Here is a 23,802-nt window from a genome sequence, read left to right as displayed (position 1 = left end):
GGTAACAGCCAAAATAGGCAAACACGGAATCGAAAAGGTCAACGTGGATAGAGAGAGAGGGAGGCAACGCCTCTGGCCATGTTGGTGGCGCCACCAACACTAAGAGCCACCTAAATTATGCTTTCAAAGCGCCTCAATCAATGGAGTTTGAGCAAAGAGATGTATGTTCTCGATGTGGAGTGTCTGATCATTGGGCACACATTTGTAGAGCTCGTGAAGAACTTGTCATCGCCTACAAAGCATATTGTGAAGCAAGAGAAGCTCACTATGTGGAACAAGAAGATCAAGAAGATGATCTAGAGTGAAGGGTTAAAGACTACAAATCTGGTTGGGATCAATAGATCGCCAACTCTGTTTAAGTCTTTATTTTCCAAGAGATGTAGGCAATTACCATATTGTAGTAGATGCCTATGGTTTAGTCTTTCTTCAAAGTAGGCGTACTCAATGTAAATATGATGTCTAGGAAGGTTTTGAGATAAGTGGTAATTAAGCGAGCTTTGCTCCACCGACATCTCTCTACTCACCTGGTCACATTTGCGTTGGAATTACCGAAAGAAGTTAGACGACTATCATTGTTTTGCATTAGCTAGTATTTGGATTAGATTCTCCTAATGGTTAAGAGACGATGATGTACTCCGTTGGCTTATGAATAAAATTTCGAGTCCTTTTCATTATGACTCCATTTTGATTCATGAGTAAGTTACTTTGTGACTACGATGGCTGGGCCATTAGTATTAATTCAAGGACATAGAATAGCCCAAGTTCCCCTTGCTAAATGACACCTTGATTATAGTCACAGAAACTCTCTACACTTCTAGGACAAATTGCACCTATGAATAGCCAACGGATTCCATGCAGAAATGCATGAAGAGAACAAAAAATGAGTTCCTTTGCAATACCTCTAATGATTGCGAACAAAGGCGCATCTTAGAGAAGTTTATGTGTCTCTCTAGTGGACTTTATGTCACTATTCGAGCTATTAAATCCAATAAAGTTATGAGAGAAGATCTCTTTGATTTAGACACATATTGACTTTGTCACGAAAGGATAGATCATCCTAGTCCTGATATGATGATCCGTCTACTGAAGACTTCACACGGACATCCATCCTTTTGAGCAAAACGAAGCAAGAATCTGATGACGCCATAAATGGCGCCAATCATAAGCATGACGCCATGGTTGTTCCTCCTAGTGGCCATGACGCCATACATGCTAATTTCCATGGCTCCAACGCCATGATGGGAGATGTAGTCACACATTTTTCTTCTAATAGCGCTACAGACGCTCAGGCCCAACTAAAATCCTCATTGATTGCTTCTAAGGCCCCTCGCTCATTTTGCAAAGCCTGTTCCTTCGGGAAATTAGGACTGAGACCGTCCTATGCAAAGGATATGAAAATACTCATTATGTTCTTACATAAAATCTGTAGGGATTCTGTGGACTAGTTCAACCAACTTGCGGACGTTTAAATATCTCATGAAGTTGGTTGACACGCAAACACATTGGTCACGTGTTGTGCCATTGTCCACTTGTAATGCTGCTTATGCTACACTCCTAGCATATATCATGTGACAACGGGCTCACTCCCCGGATCATCCTATTTAGTCAATTTGATTTGACTATGCTAGAGAGTTTACATCGAAGACTTTCGATGGTTATTGCATTGGGACTGATGTTAGACATCACATTCCCATGTACACACGCAATTGGTCTCGCGGAAACGAATACGATGATAGTCAAGACATTGGTAATGCGCACCAATCACCTTATATCCGCCTGGGGGGATGCAATATCGCATGTAGCTATGCTAATTCGTCTACAACCCACCGCCACTCAATCTACCTCTGCGTTACAGCTAGTGACTGGGCACAAGAATTGTACTTATGCATATTTGAGTGTGCCATTTATGTGCCAATTGCGTCGCCACAGCGCTCTATGATGGGTCCTTACAAACGAATGGGCAACTACGTTGGATTTGAGACTCCAACAATCGTCTGCCACTTAATGCCCTTGCAAGGCGATCTCATTACCGCTAGATTTGCGGGTTGTCACTTTGATGAGACAGTCTTCCCTTCGTTAGGGGGAGATAAGAACATGAATGTTCAGCAGGAACGACAGGAATTGTCGTGGCCTGTCCCCACTATGTCTCATCTCGATCCCTATTAAAGTGATGAGATCACACAAATATGCTGCAAACATGCCTGCAAGGAAGTACGTCCCTACGAGAGGACATAACGCCACCCTACACGGAGGTAGGCATGGTGCCAACGCCAAAGAGAGTGGCACTCTGGCGTTACAGGCCATGGCCCCAGCTAGGATGCGTGGGAGGCCCGTGGGTTCGAAAGATACATTGGCACAAACCAATCCTTGATCATCGACACTCGAAAATCCGTCTCATGAGTATCTTCCGGGTTATGGTTATCGTTGGGGGACGCCTCAACGTCAGAACCTATTCCTGAGAATATAGAGCTCTATGGAACTTACACTAGTGTACATGAGACGTGGGATAGAAACTCCATCATAATTGATGATGAAGTTGCGTATTTCGTTGCGCATGAATTTGTTGAGTCAGATGATATCGAACCACACTCCGTTGATGAATGAATGTCAACGTAGAGAGATTTGGCCTAAATAGAAAGATGCGATCCAGGTTAAGATGGATTCTCTAACGAAGAGGAAGGTGTTTGAGCTAGAGATGCCAACACCTCCTAACATAAAACATGTTGACTAATGGGTCTTCGTTAGAAAGCGTAGTGAGAAAAAGAGATGGTAATCTCGCCTTATGGTGCAAGGCTTCTCATAAAACGCCCTGAAATCGACTACTATGAGACATATTCTCTCGTAATGGATGTCATTGCACTCCACTACCCTGTCAGTTTGGTAGTTTCCGAATAACTGAACATGCAGCTTACAAATGTGGTCACTACGTATCTCTATAGGGATCTAGATACGGAATATACATGAAGCTTCATGGTGAACTTCATTTACCCAAGTCAAGTGGCTCTAGACCACGGAGCGCGTTTACAAAGAGGTTGAAACGCTCGCTAAAATGACTACTTGATTGGGAAGGGATATGCCCACGCGTTTCCATTACAAGTTTCGGATTCCATCGCGGTTCATGTTGGACATGATCTTCATTAGAAGCCCTTAAAGAGTTAAGGGAAACCGCTGAACACTTGAAATCCGATTTTGAGATGAAGGATTATGGGAGAACACAATTATGTCTCAGTTTGGAACTTGAGCATCGTGTCGATAGATGCTTAGGCATTTTGACAAGGTCAAGCCTTCAAGCACCCCCATGATCGTCCATAGTCTTGATCATGAAAAGGATCCTCTTCGTCGAAAGGATGATGACGAAGATGTGCTAGAGGCAGAAGTGCTTTACTTAGTACAATAGGGGCATTATTGTACTTATCCTAATGCACAAGACCAGACATCTCATATGTGTGAACTTGTTAGCTAGATATAGCTCTGCGCCAACGCGACGCCATTGGATTGGTGTAAAAGATATCTTTCGATATTTGAGATGTATGATTGATATGGGCTTGTTTTATCCCTACAAAGAGATGATGGATTCGGACCCATCACACACTAGGAACACCGCCAACACTGGCCTGCGTCCATTCTCCCCATCCCAAAACAACATGTGTTTTGAAAGGTTTTGCTGATGTTGGATATCTCTCTGACCCACACAAAGGTCATTCCCAAACTGGTTAAGTGTTCACCATGGGAAAAGACCATGATATCTTGGAGGTCTACAGAGCAGACCGTAGTCGCTATATCTTCGAACCATGCAGAGATTATTGCTCTTCACGAAGTGGTTCGTGAATACTTATGGATTGGATCCATAATCACACATGTTCGAACAATTGTGGTTTGAAGTCTACCACAAGATGAGCCTACAAGCATTTAGGATAATGCTGTTCGTTTTGAACAAATGAAGCAAGGCTACATCAAAAGTGACAACACCAAGGATAATCAGCAACAACAGAATCTCCTCAAGATCAATTTGAACTAGATTCAATCTGAGGACAGTATGGCAGACTTGCTCACTAAGTCATTGCCTAGATTCTACTTTCGAGAAAAGTGTTGGTAGCATCGTTTACGGAAGTTATCCGATCTCCCATGACCGTTGTCATCAGGGGGAGATGCAGACATCAGGGGGAGATGTCTACACGTATGGTCTCGAAACGTGAATGGTGTGTTGTGCTCTTTTTCCCCTTCGACCGAGGTTATTTTTGTCCCACTGGGTTTTTGTTACTCGGCAAGGTTTTTAATGAGGCAACGGGAGAAGCACCACGTTTGGGCAACACAAGGCGGAGTGTTCAAGGAAAACCTAATTTGTGTTTAGCCCAAACTCTAGGTTACTTGACCTAGTGGTAATAGGGTTCAATTAGAAGGATCTAGATTCCTAATCAATGTACGATTACTTTCCTTGTATGATTGAGATTCTATGTATTGTAATCCTCTATATAAAGAGGCCCCTATTATCAATGAGAATACACAGCAAATTTCTCTCAATTTCTGATTCCCTAAAACAACATGAACTATTTTATAACATTTTTCCTACTTATAACATTTCATACTGTATAACATCTTTGATAATACTTCTATATCATCACAGCCAAAACAACCTCTTTGGAGTGACTGGAAGCTAATATCAAGACCAGAGGCTAACTTATATCCAGCAAAAAGATGTGCAGCACGAAGCCACTAAAGTCTTACACAAAAGAAGTCTCAATGTGCTTTTTCATTGGCTCAATCTGTTCAGGCCAACTTCCATCAAAGAGTTCTCACACACCAAGTTTCATTTCTACTTATTGATTGAGGTCAAGAAATTTGGGTAGTGTGTACTTGACCTCAAAAGGTAGTTGGTAAGTTGTACATGACCTCAAAGTGTGTGTGAAGACAGCTTACTCCAATTTCTCCCCCGTAATCAATAAATTCAAACCAGTTTGCACAAAGATTCTACAAATTAATGTTATGAGATCAACAATATTATTGTCTATACAAGCAATTACTCAGTCAAACAATTTTCACCACTGACATTAGCTGAATATAATTTGATTATCCGAATGGTACATAATAATGTAATTGTAATAATAATAAGTCCCGCAGCAAAGTGCGGGCACATTTTCTAGCGTACTAAATTCAAAGGTGGCTTGTATAAAAATATATGATTACTCTGCCAAGCAAACGATTAAGAGCGAGAGTGTAATATGGCCAAAGCAGGCGAAGTCGCGAAGAGACTCGGTCAGATATTGAAACGGGAGCTTGATTTTGATTCGCAGACGCACCTGGAAGATTGATTTTACGACTTCATTGAGAAAACAGGGTATAACCTTCTTTTTTCACTTTCACCCTTTGTCAATTTTTTTCTTGTTTTACTTGCTACGTCTTTCTCTGTAAAAATTCTAAACCAACTACTTGGAATAGTGCAGTAAAATTATATCAGGAAGAAAGCAGAAATCTTGAATACAAAAATTGTCATCTCTACGTACTTTCTTTTAGGCCTCATCAAAAAGCCCACAGATCAAGTGGGCCGATGGAGGCCCGCCGGCCCGCAGGGCTTTTGGCCCGGCCCGGCCCGTCAAAAAACCCGCAAAAGCCCGCCTTTGTGGGCCGATGGAGGCCCGCAAAAACCCAGCCCGGCCCATAGGCCCGACCCGCCAAAAGCCCGCTAGGCCTGGCCCGTAAAAGCCCGCTAGGCCCGGCCTGTAAAAGCCCGCAAAATATTTTATATATATGTGTGTGTGTGTGTTTATATATATATATATATATATATATTAATATATATATATGTATGTGTGTGTGTGTGTTTATAAATATATATATATATATAGACACATATAGATATATATTTGTGTGTGTGTGTTTATATAGATATATATATAGTCATATATATATATATAGATATATATATATATATATCAATATATCATATATGTGTGTGTGTGTTTATATATATATATATAGAGAGAGATATATAGATATATATATATATATATCAATATATCATATATGTGTGTGTGTGTGTGTTTATATATATATATAGAGAGAGAGATATATATATATATATATGTGTGTGTGTGTGTGTGTTTATATATATATATATATATATATATATATAGAGAGAGAGAGAGAGATATATATATATATATATATGTGTGTGTGTGTGTGTGTGTGTGTGTGTGGAAGTTCTTATATTATTATACTTCTATATAAAATATGTGTATATATATATTCTATATATCGGTTGACCAATCCGATCGGATTCGAAAATATGGTGAAATTGGCTAAATTTTTTACTACACTCATAATTTATTGTAATAAACTCATCCAACGGTCGGTTTTTCCATTTTCTTTGAATTGATAGGGGTTGCTCTTTAGAGTTTATGATATAAATATAGGTTTATAAGAGTAACTACGTTTGACCTAGTTGATCGAATTCGAAACGAGAACCAAATTGGCTTAATTTTCTACAACCACCATAAAACATTACAATCTCTCCATCGAGCGGTTGGTTTCTCCGAATTCATTTTCTACTTCATGGTTGCTTTAGAATGAACCTAAACAATTTAAATGCAATGTATAAGTCATACAACTATAGGAATAAAATTGGTATGGACCAATGTGTTTGTAATTAAAATTAATTTTTTTTTATCTTATACCCACGCATATCCATTGATGGAATATATACAAACGTGATGTGAAAAAATAAGCACGTTTCGCAGTTGTCACGACATCGGTCAACCAATAAAACATATAAGTGACTATGGTTGACCAATCCGATCGGATTCGAAAATATGGTGAAATTGGCTAAATTTTTTACCACACTCATAATTTATTGTAATAAACTTATCCAACGGTCGGTTTATCATTTTCTTTGAATTGCTATATGTAGCTCTTTGGAGTGTATGATGTATAAATATAGATTTATAAAACATTAGTGTCTTTAAAAATTTATTTATCAACAAATTAGTACCTATATATAAATATAGATTTTTTTTGGTACAATATAGTTATATAGATTGTTATCTTTGGTTGTATTTGATCATTATCCATTGAATTTCCAAAGCTTGATTAAAAAAAAAAAATACTTGTGTCTTTAAATATTTATTTATAAATAAAGCCCGCAAGGCTAAGCCCGGCCCGGCCCGAAAAAGCCCGCAAGGCCCGTTTTATATAGACGGGCTTGGATCCTTTGATTTTTAATAAAGCCCGGCCCGGCCCGCAATTATTTAAAAATATAGTAAGGCCCGGCCCGTTGACGACCCCTACTTTCTTTTGTATCTTGTTGTTTACTTTTTTCTTGCCTCTTCCACACTCATGAGGTTAATTAGTTTGACTCTTCCATTTAGCATAAGATAACTTCATAACTGATTAGGCAAAGCCTAGCTACTGTGATTCTTCATGAACGTTTAGGATGATTTTATTTCGAAAGTGAAAACGGTAAAAGACAGATGAAGGGGTATTTCTACAGTATGGCAGCTAAACTCTCGAAGAAAAGTTCACAAGTCAGTTAGGTAGGGCTTATAACATTACCCTTCAGTTATTGTGAGAGTTTTAACTTTTTTACTCATGATAACCCTTCTATGTGTTTAATGACTTCCTGCACTTTTACCTTTCTTTTCTGGTAATTTTGTTTGACCAGTAAAGACAAACTCTGCATACAACTCAAATTCTTGGGTTGTTGGTGACTGGCGGTTGGGCACTCCATTACTGCCATTACCATCCATGGCTATCTATTTTCTCCTCTCGTCTTTGCTTCTAATTTGCGTTCTATCATATGGCTCACAAAAACTCACAGCCAAAAGGCTCAAAATCACAATCGAAGAAGCTACTGTTGATGATCTCCAGCTTGCTTTCAGGCTCAAGACTCTGACCTCAAGGGAAGTTGTCCTGTTCTACCTGGACAAGATTCGAGAACTGAACGAAAACCTTAGGGGTGTCATAGAGGTGAACCCTGATGCGTTATCCCAAGCTGATATAGCTGACAAAGAACGCAGAGAATGCAACCACACACTGCCTAAGCTTCATGGCATTCCTATTCTGCTAAAGGATAACATAGCAACCAAGGACAAACTCAACACCACAGCTGGCTCGTTTGCCTTGTTGGGATCCATTGTGCCTCGAGATGCTGGTGTTGTTTCTAAGCTAAGGAGGTCTGGAGCTATCATTTCAGGGAAGGCTAGCTTGAGTGAATGGAGCAACTTTAGAACATCATGGGCACCCAACGGTTGGAGCGCCAGAGGTTCCCAAGGAAAGGTGAGTCAGGGTTAAATCATCAGTCCCTTAGCATCATTATAAAGTTTGTATTCACCGTTGGTCTCAATTACCATTGATTATGTCAATAATTGTTTGAACATTTTTATTGCCTGATATAGGAGTTTTGGTTTATGAAGATTATAACTTGTTTCAGACTTTCAGCAAAGCAGTACTTGTAGAGGATGTATATGACATATATGGATTGTGTGGTACTATATATTGAGTATCAAATCAATCACAAATTCTACTTCTTTGGATTTAAATAGGAAGGGTTCGTAAAATTGAACACGACATGGTTTAATTTTTTGAATTTATGGAAGCAGAATCCTTACAATTCATCGGTGGAAGTTTGTGGATCAAGTAGTGGACCTGCAATATCAGTAGCTGCTAATATGGTTTCTGTGACACTAGGGACGGAGACTGACGGCTCCATTATCTGTCCGGCTAGCTTTAACTCAGTAGTTGGCATCAAACCGACTGTTGGTCTCACTAGTCGAGCTGGAGTCATACCAATCAGTCCAAGACAGGACACAGTTGGGTATGTGAATTGATATTCACATTGCTTTTAGTTTAAGCCAAAGAAAATTTCAATGGTAACACTAGAGCTGTTTATGGCCTTCGCTCTTACTATGTTAATGTTTGGAACAGGCCAATTTGTAGGACTGTAGCGGATTCTGTTCACGTCCTTGATATCATTGTTGGCATTGATCGGAATGACAATGCAACAAGTGAAGCATCAAAGTACATCCCAGTGGGAGGCTATGGACAGTTTCTCAAGCATAATGGTCTCGAAGGAAAGAGATTGGGGATAGTAAATATGTTATTTGATTCAATCAACCACGATGTTTTCCTGAAACAAACTTTTGAGCAGCATTTTACCACACTGAGGTATAACAGATATGGTACCTCCTGTTTTACTATTTAGGATTTAATAGTTGTTTGATTTCTGTTTCTCTAAACATGTGTGATATATTATAACTTGTATCAATATATATATATATATATATATATAGGAAACAGGGGGCAGTTTTGGTTGACAATCTTGAAATAGCCCATATTGAAGATGTTCTGGATTCTCATTCAAGTGGAGAATTTGATGCAATGTTAGCTGAATTCAAAATAGCCTTGAATGAGTACCTAGGTGACCTAGTAAAATCTCCAGTGAAGTCCTTAAGGGAGGTGATAGAGTTCAACAAGAATCATTCAAAGGTGGTGAGTGTATCTGGTCGCAGACCTCTTTGCTCATACTTTTAAGTTCTGAAATTGACTGTTAGGAAATTTAGTGCATAATAGTAGTTCATAATGCATCTCATAAGTTTAATACCATTAATACTAATAAAAACTAGTGTGATTATAAAATTACTAAAACACAGACGTTTGGTTGTCATTCATAGGAAAAGATCAATGAATATGGGCAAGATATCTTCGAATTAGCTGAGAAGACTAATGGGATGGGACCAAAAGAGCAGGAGGCATTGTCAAATTTAAAAAGACTATCTAAACAGGGGTTCAAGAAGTTGATGACCGATCATAGCCTCGATGCCTTGGTGGCTTATGCTAACAGTGCTTCTTCTATCCTCGCAATTGGTGGTTTTCCAGGCATTGTTGTGCCGGCAGGATATCATAACACTAAAAAGTATCCTTTTGGGATCTGCTTTGGGGGACTCAGGGGTTCAGAGCCAAAGCTGATTGAGATCGCCTATGCCTTCGAGCAAGCAACTAAGATAAGGAGAAAACCTCCTCTAGCCTGATGATTCTCAACATCAAGTTATCTGTCAGAGCTCCAATGTGCCTTACTACTGTATAAGTGATTAGACTAAGGATTCAGGCATTAGTAGTTTAGTACTGCATTAGTATTTGATTCTCAACAGGAAGTTATCTATTTGCATTGAATTTTTGCAGAGATGATATTTGAATGATAAGAGTAAGGATTTGGGAATTAGTACTGCATTGATTCTCAACATCAAGATATCTGTTTGTATTGAATTTGTTTTAAATAACTTTTAAAAAGATTAGATTCTAAAACTGACCTACTGAGTCTATGCAAATAAGAGAATTTAGACACACATCTGTTCACGGGTGTGCACTCGGCTTTTTTATAAGCTTAATTATGCTACTTGGTAGATAATAGGGTATCATGTTTTACATTTTTGGTTTGATATGGAATATCAAATGTCTATATGGAATAACCGAATAAGAGACACTGAATTCACATACTTTCCATCCAAGAAATAGGTTTCAGAAGTTGGTGGTAAAAAACAAGCCAAGAAACAATTTATAAACTAGTGACCAAATATTGGCCAACCCAAAAAGCAAAATACATAACCTTAGAAAAATAACCGGTAGAGTCCTTGAAAGAACTTAAAATAACTTGAGAAATAACTCCATCTATCTATGGCTACCAATTCGTGTTCTCTCTTCTGGGTTCTCCTTCTAATCCTTCAAAGCACACTATCAAAAGAGTCTGAATCCATTACACCCAGAAGCCTAATGGAAGAAGCCACAGTTGATGATCTCCAACTCGCTTTCAAGCAAAAGCTTCTGACTTCAAGACAAGTCGTTCAGTTCTACCTGGACCAAATCCACAAACTCAACCAAGACCTCAGAGGAGTCTTAGAGATAAACCCAGATGCTTTGTCGCAAGCTGACATAGCAGACAAAGAGCGCAGTGAATATGAATCCAGTGCCCAAACACTGCCTAAGCTTCATGGGATTCCTGTTCTGCTCAAGGATAATATAGCAACCAAGGACAAGCTTAACACCACTGCTGGGTCTTATGCTCTTTTGGGTTCCGTAGTGCCTAGAGATGCTGGGGTTGTCTCAAAGTTGAGGAGCTCTGGGGCTATCATTTTGGGGAAGGCTACTTTGAGTGAATGGGCCTATATCAGAACATCTAAAGCACCCTATGGTTGGAGTGCCAGAGGTGGTCAAGGAGTGGTGAGTTGACCTTCACATTCAGCTGCTTATTGTGATTTTGGGTTATTTAGTAAACTACAAAGCTTTGGTCTTTGACTGTTTGATCATTATAGAGTTTCTGCCAATTATTGTTTGGATTAAATAGCTATCAGCTTCTGCAGAGTTTTGGAAATTTCTGTATCAAGTCCCTATCTTTGATGTAGGACACATTGACCACAACTGTTTAGAGACTTCTGGAGAGGATTTATGTCCCATATGATGAATTGCTGGCCACATCTTTCACATAATATGGGATTCATTTGGGTCCATGTTATGCAAGTGGAAGTCACTTCTGTGAAAGTTATGTGTACCTATGTGATTGTATCCATGAGTGTTCTTTGTCTAGTCTTCCCTGTGATGTAGTGTTTCTTCTGTTCTATGTTGTTATTGATTTGCTGTGGACTTGTCCACATTTTTATGAATTTTTGCACAATGACTGTGGAGTGCTATAAAGTTTGGTGGAGATTTAAGCAGGGTATACCATATGAAATATATGGATTATTGTAACATGTATAGTAGAGCAATCACTAAATTATGATTTATCTGTGAATTTTAATGACAAAGTTTGGCAAGAACAGAATCAAAGACATAAGCTTTTCTTATGATGTGCAGAATCCTTATAATTCATCACTGGAAGTTTGTGGATCAAGTAGTGGATCTGCAATATCAGTATCTGCAAATATGGTATCAGTGTCTCTAGGAACAGAGACCGATAGCTCCATCTTATGTCCAGCGAGTTTTAACTCGGTAGTGGGCTTCAAACCAACGGTTGGTCTCACTAGTCGAGCAGGAGTCATCCCAGTCAGTCCAAGACAGGACACAATTGGGTATGCCTTATGCACATTCTGTTGACATTATACTTTATGCACAAGTTTTCTATTCTGTGTGTAAGAATTATACTAGTAATTTTTAGGTGGCTCCAAGTCTCTGAATTGGATCGTTTTATTCTCTTTTATTGGATTTACTGAAGTCAGTAACAATGTTCATAGCTTTGACTCCTAATATGCTGGTTGGAACAGGCCAATTTGTAGGACTGTAGCGGATGCTGTTCATGTCCTTGATACCATTGTTGGCATTGATAGCAATGACAAGGCAACAAAAGAAGTATCCCAGTATATTCCAGTGGGTGGCTATAGCCAGTTTCTCAATTCTAATGGTCTCAAAGGAAAGAGACTGGGGATAGTCAGTCTCATGTTTCTTCAGATCAAGGATGATGCTTTCTTGAATCAAACTTTTGAGCAGCATTTTACCACACTGAGGTAACATAATCCACTTTCTTTTTTGTAGTTTTTATAAAGATTAGACTCTCTATGAGGAAAAAAAATTATGGAGTTTCCCTTGCTGCATGGTAGGGAACAAGGTGCAATTTTGGTTGAGAATCTGGAAATAGCCAACCTTGAAGATATTCGCGATTTTACTTCAAGTGGTGAGTTTGTAGCAATGTTAGCTGAATTCAAGAGCGCCTTGAATGTGTACCTGGGTGACCTAGTCAAATCTCCAGTGAGAACCTTAGGCCAGGTTATAGCATTCAACAAGAATAATTCTTATCTGGTGAGTGTGTGTTTGCAATTCTTCGTTGTTGCATCAATATTCTAAATTGAACTGCTTGTCTAGCAGACACAATTGAATTAACAATTAACAACAGCTAAAATGTAAACTATATAAAAAACTGGTTCAACTAAAGATGTATGGTAAATAAACCATCGAGAAATTATAGAGAGAGATTGATAATTTGACTGTCATAATAACTCTCAAATTCTTGCTTTCTATTCCCAAACAAGTGCCTTGCATTCTTCCTTCGTTCTATTCCCAACAGCCTTCTGTGTGTACCTGAGTATATCATGCAGTCTTGTAGATAGTTTCTAGGCCAATACATTACATTGGCACATACTCGATATCTCCAATATAAGTTCATGCATTATGTACCCACATTGGTACTTGTTAACAATAACCTGAAAACATTCTTATTGATCATTTACAGGAAAATAATGATGATTATGGACAAAATCTCTTAGAAGCAGCTGAGGAGACTAATGGAATGGGAGCCAAAGAGCTTGAGGCATTGTCAAATATAGAGAGACTATCTAGAGATGGATTTGAGAAGTTGATGACAGATAATAACTTAGATGCATTGGTGACTTATGCTAATAGCGCTTCTTCTATCCTCGCAATTGGTGGTTTCCCAGGCATCGTTGTGCCAGCAGGATATCATGACACTGAGAAGTACCCTTTTGGAATTTGCTTTGGGGGATTGAAGGGTTCAGAGCCAAAGCTGATCGAGATTGCCTATGCCTTTGAGCAAGCAACTATGATCAGGAAGCCTCCAACTGTTGATTCTCAATACCAAAGTATCTCTACCACCGTCACAAGAGGCTCCAACGTAACTACTCAATAGCACTACCAGGAAAGTCCAAGTCACTTGTATGACAGCAGTGGCTCTAATACTATGGTTGGCTCTCCATTGTTTTAACGGTGCAAGTCTAATTACGTGGCTAATGAATAATCAGTGCCGTTAACAAAAGTTGCAGTGGTGAGTGTGGTTCTGCTGGTTGTGTTGATGTGGATCAAAATGTCTAAATCTTGTGTAACAGCCAACTTCAGTTGTCTATTCACATTGGCTGTTGTACATTTTCTCCAGATATCAAGGTTGATGTATTCAAAGCCTGATAAGTATTGTCCTAAACCGGATTAGACAAGACAAGTAGACAAGCTAATAAATCCCAAATGTAAGCAATTAAGCGTTATAGGTTGTTCTTATTCGAAATGAGACGGCCAAGGCTATGAACCGGTCATACACAAGCTTAAATAATCAAAATTATTGTTCATAAATGATTTTTTTTCTTTTTTCTTTGCATGCATCTGGACCATCTTCTTCTCGGATATTCCTAAAATGCTGTAGAATTGAGCCGATCAATGCCATATGCTCTAGTCTTATTCTGCTAATTGTTATTGTTGTTTCGTTCCACAGTGGAATTTAAACTAAAACAACTAGCAAAAACTCAACTAGGATACAAGGAGGCCATATGTCACCATTATATTGTTGTAGTTTTATGTATCTTTGAGAATGAAATTTCTGTTATTGTCCCCGAGATTTGGTTTATATATACCAAGTCGAAGAAACTGAGTAAGCACTGAGCCAATCCTTACTGCCATGGCTACAAAACCAACATCATGCTTTTCTCTCTTCTCAGTATTGGTGTTGGTTCTTCTAGCCTTAACATCATTTGGGTCCCAAAGTTTCACTGTCCATGGGTTGTCAATTAGAGAAGCTACAATCTACGATCTTCAACTGGCTTTCAAACAGAACCAACTAACTTCCAGACAAGTAGTTCAGTTCTACCTTCAAGAAATCCGCAGGCTCAACCCGGTTCTTAACGGAGTCATAGAGGTGAACCCGGATGCACTTTACCAAGCTGACAAGGCTGACTATCAGCGAAAGGCTAAGGCCCCTGGTTATTATTCCGGCTTGCATGGCATTCCTGTTTTGTTGAAGGATAACATTGGAACCAGAGATAAGCTGAACACTACTGCTGGCTCTTTTGCGCTGCTCGGCTCTGTCGTGCCCCGGGATGCTGGCGTGGTGACCAAGTTGAGGAGCGCTGGAGCCATTATCTTGGGGAAGGCTAGCTTGAGTGAGTGGGCTCAGGTCAGGTCTCTTACGTCACCCCCAGGTTTCAGCCCCAGAGGTGGCCAAGGAAAGGTAAGCATGAAACTTGTCAAATGCTTGTCAACTGTGATTTTGATCGATAGCAATAGAACTCAAGTAGCATGCTTTCAATTGTAAGTAATGGTGATCAGTTATTACGAGAGACGCGTTGTTTACACGTTCTGTGTAATAATATTGTCCTACTTGTTAGTTCAATAGGTATGCAAAGCTGATCAATTTATAGTCTAAATTAGTAGCAGTACGTGATGTACATACCATTTACTTATAAGAACATTGCTCATTGTTGGGGTGCAGAACCCTTATGTACTATCTGCAAGTCCATGTGGATCAAGCAGTGGATCATCAATATCAGTTGCAGCAAATTTGGTAGCTGTATCTATTGGTACTGAGACCGATGGCTCAATACTATGTCCAGCAAGCTTTAACTCAGTAGTCGGCATCAAACCAACCGTTGGACTCACAAGCCGAGCTGGGGTGATCCCAGTTACTCCCAGACAGGACACCATTGGGTAAATCCTGTTAATCAAAAATCAAAACATTTATCTCAGTGTCTGCTCTGTTAGTGCAGAGTATAGTACTATATTTAAGTTCCAATTCCTATGACTGCTAATGATCATTTTTTGTTTCAAGTGCAACTGTATACTTTCACGACATTCACTAATGACTTATGCTGTGTTCAATGGAAAAGACCCATCTGCAGGACTGTGACAGATGCTGTTTATGTTCTTGATGCGATTGTAGGCTATGACTACAAGGATCAAGCAACCAAAGAAGCATCGAAATACATTCCACGCGGTGGGTATAAGCAGTTCCTTGGGGCTTATGGGCTCAAGGGAAAGAGACTGGGAATAGTGAGGAATCCCTTCTTCACCTCTGGGAGTGGATCTCTCCAAATTCAAGCATTTGAGCATCATTTCCAAACGCTAAGGTAACAGTATGTGTATTTTCTTTCAAACTACTAGCTAGTCCCATTACATGTCTGATGTCTCAGAGTATTTAACATGATTCAAACTTTCTGCAAACTATAGGCAAGGAGGTGCTGTTTTGGTAGACCATCTGGAAATAGCAAATATTGATACAATCTTGAATTTTAATTTGAGTGGAGAAGCAATAGCAACAGTGGCTGAGTTCAAACTAGCCATAAATGCATATCTAGAAGACCTTGTGGTGTCCCCAGTTAGATCTTTGGCAGATATCATAGCCTTCAACTTGAAGTTTTCTGGTGTGGTAAGTAAATTAGGTTCAATTCCTTTCACTAATCCATTTCTCGATCTATACCATAGAACGTAGAAAAAAGGGCAGGGTAAAGTTTTCTCGCCAGTTTCTCAATCTCGACCACATATCTTATTAATGATCGATCCAGATTGATAAGTTGGCAACAACTCCCCAACCATATTCACTGGCTAACGAGCGATATATACTTGTTGGTTGTGCAGGAAATGATCAAGGAATTTGGCCAAGACATTTTTCTTGCAGCACAAGCCACAAATGGGATAGGCAACAATGAGAAGGCAGCATTGTTAAATTTAGCAAAGCTGACAAAAGATGGATTTGAGAAACTAATGACATACAACAGGCTAGATGCATTGGTGACTCCCGGTGCAGATATTGCTCCTGTACTTGCAATTGGGGGATTCCCAGGCATTAGTGTCCCTGCTGGATATGACAAGAAGGGTGTGCCTTTCGGCATAACTTTTGGGGGTCTAAAGGGATCTGAACCAAAGCTTATACAGATTGCCTACGGTTTCGAGCAAGCTACTGAGATTAGAAAGCCTCCCACATTTCTACCATAAAGCTTTTGGGTAGCGGGTAGCCTAGCTAGCTTCATCCCTGATTTAATTTTCGTTCTTGTATCTTGAATTCAATCATGAGCTGGTGTGTGTAAACATTATCTATTTGGCACATCTAAATCGGAAAATTATACGAATGGTAATATCTTCACATTGCAAAAAATCCTACATACTGAATTAAAAAAAACTAAATCATAAACACTAAAAAGACATGTACGTACATTATGAATTTCATCACAATATCGACCTAGATTCATGACACATGCAATGCATGCATGAATCTTATGATTTTCTTTTTCTTAATGAATTATTAATTGCCTACTAATTGCATCATTAGTAGGTGGCAATAATTTGGTAAATGTACGTTTTAACTACTACCAAATGTACCAGAATCAACACCAATTCTCGTCAAAAAAAAAAAAAAAAACACCCATTTGTTAGTAGAGTGAATCTGAGAAAACTATAAGAATAATATATTCTTGGTTTCATATCTGGCCATTCATAAATTGTAGCATGAATGGTAATTAAAACAATAAAGAATGTTCAATTTCAGCACAAAATTTACTTATTTGTGTGATTATAATGAAATTTTTACCGGTTAGAATCATCTTATATTAAAATCATCCACAAATCTCTCTATATATATAAACTAAGGCATGAACGGCAATCCCTCACAAAATTAAGAAATTTAAAAAATGATGAAATGCAGTGCTTTGGTTCTCGGATTACTGGCCTTGCTTCTTCTAGCCATGGCCACCAAACCAGCACACTGCAAATACTACTCCAAAACAATCCCCAACATCCACCGCAAAGAGAAGGTGACGCACCTCCATTTCTACTACTTCGACATCCTCAGCGGCACCAAACCCAGCGCGGTGGAAATCGCACGTCCCAGCCTCACCAGAAACGACACGTCGCCTACACCCTTCGGCAGCCTCACTGCCACCGATGACCCTCTCCGCGAAGGCCCAGAGACCAACTCAACGGTGATCGGGAATGCCAGGGGGATATACTTGTCGGCTAGCCAATACGCAAGCCAGATGACTTTGATGATGTACAAAGATTTCGGTTTTACTGCGGGTAAGTTTAAGGGGAGCTCTTTCGGGGTGTTTTCGAGGAATCCGATTTGGGAGACGACGCCGCGTGAGGTGGCGGTGGTGGGCGGGAGAGGGAAGTTTAGGTTGGCTAGAGGGTTTGCTAAGCTTAGGACTCATTACTTAAATGTTAGTAATGGTGATGCCGTTGTCGAGTATAGAGTGACTCTCATCCATTATTGAGGACTGAAGCCTAGGGCTTTATGCAATGCATGCGCCTTGGAAATTGTATTGAATGCCACCTTGATAATTCCTTATGTTTTGTGTTTATATAAAACTAAGTGTGGTAAAATTCTCGGATTTTGAATATGATCATCTCCAGTTTTCTTATTTATGGCTCTTATTTATCATTATCAACAAAGAAATCAAGAATGTCAAAGCCCATGAGGATTTGGATCGAGAAGCATCCGCAACATGAAGAAATTATCAACAAAGAACTCAAAATGACAATTTGGATAACCTAGCATCTCTAGCACAAGACGTATCATAGTACGTTGGCTAATGTATCTACAACATATATATATATATATATATATATATATATATATATATATATACACAGATCCTATCCAGAGCGGAGCTCCGCTTTGAAAATTAACGTGTGAAGTTCAAGTTTTGGGTCACTTTTCGGTCGCATATCCACATCTCGACCGTTCAGTTTTTACGTACTAGTGTATAGATCGTCTCTGCAAATTTTCAGCCAAAATGATGATCGTTAAGGCATTGATAATTGCCTTAAAGCTAGTACGGTTCAGGTTGACAGATTCAGTCCGTCCATTGGTTTAAGCGAGTTAGATACCTTAACGATCATCAATTTGGCTGAAAATTTGCAGAGAGGATCTATACACTAGTACCTAAAAACTGAACGGTCGAGATGTGGATATGCAACCGAAAAGTGACCCAAAACTCGAACTTCACACATTAATTTCAAAGCGGAGCTCCGCTCTGGATCGGATCTGTATATATATATATATAGAGAGAGAGAGAGAGAGAGAGAGAGAGATAAGATATATATATATATATCTAGAGAGAGAGAGAGAGCTGATTAAGAGAGATCTTCCTTATTTTAAGAATTTGAGAATTTTACTATTTTACACAAATATATGACCTAATTTAATGATTCAACCATTGATCCTTACTTGTGTTTACCAAAAATCAATCAAATCCATAATCCTTTGGTCACTCAAAATTATGTAAACAAATGTAGTTCGTTAGATAAAATTAAAACAACCATTGTGCTAATCAAATAGTTAAACATTTTTCGATTTGAATAATTTTTTGTAGGAGGATTCATATGTGTGTATATAATAAGAGAATGAATTGTTTAGATTATTAAACCACATACTAAAAATAAAAACTAGGTTTAGTACCGCAAACTGAGGAACAGCCCCTCCAGGTGAAGAGAAAGAGGGGGAGACCTGTAGGTAGTAAGAACAAATTATCCTATGGGGAAAAGAAGAAAGCAAAGCAGGGGGACAAGACCAGGGTAAAGAAAAAGCTTCTCCCCAAGCTTGACAAGGCAAGTGGCGGATCAGGCTCCAATCCGAAAGGGAAGGAGCTAACTCTTTTCTAATTGCAATTTTATTTCCTTCAAGTCTATGTGAAGGTGGTGAAGCTTCTATATGTCTTCTATGACATTTCTAATCAGTGTTTGTACCACAATTGCGTGCCTGGCAAGCAAGGGTTAGTTGAATATTTCTTCTGTAGAAGGCGAGGTTTGATCACTTTTGTATAGGCTTGCAAATTTGCCAGCGCATCAGAGACTTTAGTAGTTTGCTATAGCTTGAATAAGGCAGTCAGTTTTTAGTTCTATATTGGCTTTCTTATGTAAGCTTTGTAAACTATAGCTTCTTGGCTGTTGATCTATTGATATTCAACTTCTATTTCAAAAAAAAAAAATACTATGGATAAAAACATCCTCACATTTCAAGTTTAAGGAGGTCATCTCTCTCTCTCTCTCTCTCTCTCTCTCTCTATATATATATATATATATATATATATATATGTGTGTGTGTGTGTGTGTGTCAGTGTGTGTGTTTTAAACCATTCATTCTCTCTCTCGTTAACCTACTTCTCAAAAAATAAAAAAAACGTACAACGAATTTAAAAGAATTAAAGAAGAAAAAACAAATAAGAAAGAGGACAGATGCTATCTTGGCGTTACATTAACAGCCAATAGCTCAAAGAAAATCTTCATGCTTAAGATTTAGCTTTTAATGGCTCTCATAAAACCACATTTTGGGACACAAAATCCAGAAAATATAACACTTTTTGTTTGCCCATAATGGCAATAACATATCTTTTATTATTTCATTTCCTCATCCGACCCAAAAGCACTCTCAAAATTTGAATGAGTTTTGCTATTAGAACCTCCAAATTTACTCACTTAACCTCTATGCTTTTTGCACCACTTATCAAATTTTCAAATACTAAATTTACTCACTAAACCTCACTAAAGTTCCTCAAATAACCTCACTCATATAATTTGCAAACAAATTATTATCTTTAAAATAAAATACTTAGTCTTTTCAATTATTTAATTACTCTATAAATCTTAATTACATATACATTTCTTAATCAAACAACATGCATAAATCTCTTTTCCAATAAAAAAAACCAAACACAAGATATTGAGTTTCAAGAATTAATTTCTAATCAATAAGAAAATAATATGAACTATTCTATTTTTTTTTTATAATTTTTTTTCTATTTAAGCTGTGCAAAAAAGATATATGAAGAAATCATTTTTTTAATGTTTATTTTTTTCTCTATTTTTTGTACCTCATGATGAATTATTTAAATATTTTTTATTTTTTTTTTTATTGCTAGCTAGCTCTCTCTTTTTTTCCTTTTATTTTGCAAATATAATAGATAGACTTAGATTTAGGTCATAAATCATAATAGGATTTATTTTGTTTTTCCTCACCAATATGCGTTTAACATATATATCATACATTTTTATGTCACATGATCTTACTCATATTTTTAATTCTTATTGAATATATATATGAAAGCTTTAATGAGTATCTAGTGGAATTAGAAAATGAAAATAGATAAGGAAATAATAAAGAATACAATCTAATATTATTGAATTGGAAAGTCTACATAAAATAAATATAATATTTTTTTGATATCATTATTGTCCTTAATAGTCATTTTATAGTAGGTTATATATGTCATTTAATAATTAATAATAGATTGAGGTCAAGTAAGCAAATTTAGAGGTCCAAGTAGAAACACTCAATTTGAATTTGCTTGGCTTTCGGACCTAATACATCCTCCATGTATCTCTATATAAACTTAAACCTAATCCCCATCAGTCTCTCACAACATTCAAAACTAGAAGAAAGATGGAGCGCAGTCGTTTGATGTTTGGGTTAGCCTTTACTATCCTTCTAACCATCGTCACCACACCTTCGCACTGCAAATACCACTCAAAAACAGTCCCTGTAGACCGCCTCAAAGAGAAAGTCACGCAACTCCACTTCTACCTCTTCGACATCCTCAGCGGCACCAAACCCAGCGCCGTGGAGATCGCACGTCCGAACGTCACCACTGACAAGTCAGCCACCCCTTTCGGGAGCCTCTATGCCTTCGATGACCATCTGCGAGAGGGCCCCGAGACCAACTCATCGATAGTCGGGAATGCGAAGGGACTCTACTTGTCCGCCAGCCAAGACCCAGCTAACTTTACCATCGTGATGTACGCAGATTTCGGTTTTACTACTGGTAAGTTTAAAGGGAGCTCATTCGGCGTGTTTTCAAGGAATCCAGTGGCTGAGTCGCCGGAGCGGGAGGTGGCTGTGGTTGGTGGGAGAGGGAAGTTTAGGCTAGCTAGAGGGTTTGCTAGGGTTAAGACTCATTACTTCAATGCTACAAATGGTGATGCCATTTTGGAGTATAAGGCAACCATCATTCACCATTGAGGAAGCGAAGGAAAATGCATGCATTTGAATTTGATTTAAAATTCATGCTTGTATGTATTTATGGAATAACTAATTAATATTACGTTATACATGTTTAATTCTATTTTGTATTCATTGATATATTTTTTTTCCTTTTGGGTTAGCAAATTAATGATTTATTTTTACTTATTTTCCAAATTTCAATCATTAATTCATTTATATTTCTCGTACATGAATATGTACGTGAATGTACCTAAAGTTAGATGCAAATTAATAAATACTTTGCCATATTTGATTTGTAAATAATTTTACCTAAATAAAAGACATAAATCTTCCAATAAACACCTAATGGAAATACAACGTCCCGAATCTGGAATGTGAAATAGTTTCCTATTCAATTAAATTGTCGTGTTTGATTAAATCATAAGTCTGGAAATGAATGTAAAATAAATGAGTTGACTAGGGTTCAATTCCATAAAAGAGACGGAATAGAAATACCATCTAGGGTGTGGTATTTCAATTCCTTCACTCAATGGAATAGAAAATTTACTTGTTTAGCCCCTCAAAAAATTTGGTCAATTAATAATTCCTATCTCCACTCATTCATTTTTAATCTTCCATATTTAATTCAATTGGGCACTATTGAAAAATCATTAACAAATTAATTCTCTCAAACCATTTTCTAATCTCTAAGTCTTGAATCCTTCCAAACACCACAAATGGAAATACTAAACCAATTTCATTACATCCTTGAAACAAAAATTAGTATAATTCATTTTCCCACCGTAATATTCTGGTCAACCAAACGGAGCCATATGGTGCTAGCCAGTTCAACTGCATTCAATCCCCGCCCATTATTTAAGACTCAAAATAAGCCCAGACACCGACATCTCCTCTTTCTCTGGAATAAACGCGAAGGAAATTGGTCAAAAAATGGCAAACACAGCTCTGCTGCTAATGATGTTAATGATCACCTCCTTGTTGATGGCCTTGACGGAAGCTTCGTGGGCAGAGTCAGTCGAAGCAAAAAAGGAGGCCACGCCTTTGGAGACCATAACCAACCTCCAGTTCTACTTCCACGACACAGTCAGTGGGAAGAACCCCAGTGCCGTACGGGTGGCACAAGCCGCCAACTCCGACAAGTCCCCAACCCTCTTCGGGGTTCTGCTTATGGCCGATGACCCCCTTACTGAGACGCCGGACCCTAATTCCAAGCTCGTGGGACGGGCGCAAGGGCTGTACGGGTCATCCGGCCAGCAGGAATTTGGCCTCATTATGGCCATGAGCTTTGCGTTCACAGATGGTACATTCAATGGTAGCTCCATCAGTATTTTTGGTAAAAACCCAGCTCTACACCCGGTTCGGGAGTTGCCGGTTGTGGGTGGAACCGGGGTGTTCCGACTGGCTCGTGGATATGCAATTGCCAAGACTTATCGGCTTGATAGCACTGGTGATGCAATTGTAGGATACAATTTCACTGTAACTCATCAGAGCTAGTTCCATACTCTCTTACATAATTTGGTTCTCATTTCACTTTTAGTGACCTAAAAATTTTAATTTACTTGCTTAATTTACTTGCTTATGATTTGCTTTAATTTTCTCTGATTTTTACCACAGACTTTTTAAAAAATTGCACCGACCATGTCATATGCTTTTATTAGGGCTTTGCTAGTGTTTTGATTTTAGCACCCTTCTTCAATCTTTTATAGCTTCTGTTTGAGCCCAAAAGTAAGTTTGGCAAAATCCTTTAGTGGGTCTGAGCCAGTGAGCCGATACTTGCGGCCCAAAATGGGATTACATGGACTTGGGTCGTGATGCTGCTTATCCCATATCTCATAAGGAGATATCATCATTAATTGCATGAAGATTTGAGCGCTTAGAAGGGCGCGAAGATATATTTGCACTTAATACGTGCGTATCCTACTGCTCGCATCCAGCGATCACGTCTAGGATTCTAAAAGGCAAAATGTTTCTCTGGCCGATACTTGCCTACATTCTAGCGACGACAGAGGCGGATAACATTAATTATCGCTTACGATAGATATCAAAACTATTAAGAGTTTTGATTTGATTCAAGGCCAATAACTGTGGCCTAAAATATAGTATTTCATTCCTATTTGGAC

The 23,802-nt window shown here is 38.5% G+C and overlaps 6 protein-coding genes across 10 annotated transcripts; all 6 read left to right on the top strand.

Annotated features, from left to right (window-relative positions):
- Positions 1-7,708: 7,708 nt before the first annotated feature.
- Positions 7,709-10,210, top strand: LOC112173656 (probable amidase At4g34880). 5 transcript variants are annotated; one of them, XM_024311342.2, is made up of 5 exons: positions 7,709-8,268; positions 8,592-8,806; positions 8,917-9,156; positions 9,282-9,480; positions 9,663-10,210. In XM_024311342.2, the coding sequence occupies exons 1-5, from the start codon at positions 7,738-7,740 to the stop codon at positions 10,017-10,019; spliced, it is 1,542 nt and encodes a 513-aa protein (XP_024167110.1). In that variant the 5' UTR covers positions 7,709-7,737; the 3' UTR covers positions 10,020-10,210. The 5 variants fall into 5 exon arrangements, with proteins under 5 accessions (XP_024167110.1, XP_040365300.1, XP_024167109.1 ...); XM_040509366.1 differs by having other exon boundaries at positions 8,535-8,806; positions 9,282-9,477; positions 9,669-10,210; XM_024311341.2 differs by having other exon boundaries at positions 8,535-8,806; positions 9,282-9,477.
- Positions 10,211-10,529: 319 nt separating this feature from the next.
- Positions 10,530-13,966, top strand: LOC112173655 (probable amidase At4g34880). Its single transcript, XM_024311339.2, has 5 exons — positions 10,530-11,205; positions 11,836-12,050; positions 12,243-12,482; positions 12,576-12,774; positions 13,205-13,966. Exons 1-5 carry the CDS (start codon positions 10,663-10,665, stop codon positions 13,616-13,618), a joined length of 1,611 nt encoding a protein of 536 aa, XP_024167107.1. The 5' UTR covers positions 10,530-10,662; the 3' UTR covers positions 13,619-13,966.
- Positions 13,967-14,095: 129 nt separating this feature from the next.
- LOC112173657 (probable amidase At4g34880) lies at positions 14,096-16,798 on the top strand. Its single transcript, XM_024311343.2, has 5 exons — positions 14,096-14,923; positions 15,185-15,399; positions 15,579-15,818; positions 15,919-16,117; positions 16,327-16,798. Exons 1-5 carry the CDS (start codon positions 14,375-14,377, stop codon positions 16,681-16,683), a joined length of 1,560 nt encoding a protein of 519 aa, XP_024167111.1. The 5' UTR covers positions 14,096-14,374; the 3' UTR covers positions 16,684-16,798.
- Positions 16,799-17,372: 574 nt separating this feature from the next.
- LOC112173659 (dirigent protein 4) lies at positions 17,373-17,957 on the top strand (the record flags this gene model as incomplete). The annotated part of the gene is made up of 1 exon (XM_024311344.1): positions 17,373-17,957. A coding segment is annotated over one exon (585 nt), but the record flags the coding sequence as incomplete, so codon positions are not given.
- Positions 17,958-21,121: 3,164 nt separating this feature from the next.
- Positions 21,122-21,700, top strand: LOC112173660 (dirigent protein 15). Its single transcript, XM_024311345.1, has one exon. It carries the CDS (start codon positions 21,125-21,127, stop codon positions 21,698-21,700), a length of 576 nt encoding a protein of 191 aa, XP_024167113.1. The 5' UTR covers positions 21,122-21,124.
- A 795-nt stretch (positions 21,701-22,495) lies between these two features.
- Positions 22,496-23,222, top strand: LOC112169431 (dirigent protein 23). Its single transcript, XM_024306455.2, has one exon. The coding sequence runs from the start codon at positions 22,613-22,615 to the stop codon at positions 23,174-23,176; it is 564 nt and encodes a 187-aa protein (XP_024162223.1). The 5' UTR covers positions 22,496-22,612; the 3' UTR covers positions 23,177-23,222.
- Positions 23,223-23,802: the final 580 nt, after the last annotated feature.

Source organism: Rosa chinensis, chromosome 6, assembly GCF_002994745.2.
Source record: "Rosa chinensis cultivar Old Blush chromosome 6, RchiOBHm-V2, whole genome shotgun sequence".
Taxonomy (NCBI): domain Eukaryota; kingdom Viridiplantae; phylum Streptophyta; class Magnoliopsida; order Rosales; family Rosaceae; genus Rosa; species Rosa chinensis.
Note: the sequence above shows the minus strand (reverse complement) of the source record. Positions and strands in the feature narration are given on the sequence as shown.

What these genes read in the sequence shown, in the direction of transcription:
- LOC112169431 (XM_024306455.2), top strand. Translation starts at nt 22,613, where the DNA reads ATGGCAAACACAGCTCTGCTGCTAATGATGTTAATGATCACCTCCTTG.
- LOC112173655 (XM_024311339.2), top strand. Translation starts at nt 10,663, where the DNA reads ATGGCTACCAATTCGTGTTCTCTCTTCTGGGTTCTCCTTCTAATCCTT. An exon ending in CAGCATTTTACCACACTGAG is followed by an intron (nt 12,483 to 12,575) that starts GTAACATAATCC and finishes GCTGCATGGTAG; the next exon opens with GGAACAAGGTGCAATTTTGG. An exon ending in ACAAGAATAATTCTTATCTG is followed by an intron (nt 12,775 to 13,204) that starts GTGAGTGTGTGT and finishes GATCATTTACAG; the next exon opens with GAAAATAATGATGATTATGG.
- LOC112173656 (XM_024311340.2), top strand. Translation starts at nt 7,738, where the DNA reads ATGGCTATCTATTTTCTCCTCTCGTCTTTGCTTCTAATTTGCGTTCTA. An exon ending in CCAGAGGTTCCCAAGGAAAG is followed by an intron (nt 8,269 to 8,534) that starts GTGAGTCAGGGT and finishes GGATTTAAATAG; the next exon opens with GAAGGGTTCGTAAAATTGAA. An exon ending in CCAAGACAGGACACAGTTGG is followed by an intron (nt 8,807 to 8,916) that starts GTATGTGAATTG and finishes TGTTTGGAACAG; the next exon opens with GCCAATTTGTAGGACTGTAG.
- LOC112173660 (XM_024311345.1), top strand. Translation starts at nt 21,125, where the DNA reads ATGGAGCGCAGTCGTTTGATGTTTGGGTTAGCCTTTACTATCCTTCTA.
- LOC112173657 (XM_024311343.2), top strand. Translation starts at nt 14,375, where the DNA reads ATGGCTACAAAACCAACATCATGCTTTTCTCTCTTCTCAGTATTGGTG. An exon ending in CCCAGACAGGACACCATTGG is followed by an intron (nt 15,400 to 15,578) that starts GTAAATCCTGTT and finishes TCAATGGAAAAG; the next exon opens with ACCCATCTGCAGGACTGTGA. An exon ending in CATCATTTCCAAACGCTAAG is followed by an intron (nt 15,819 to 15,918) that starts GTAACAGTATGT and finishes TGCAAACTATAG; the next exon opens with GCAAGGAGGTGCTGTTTTGG.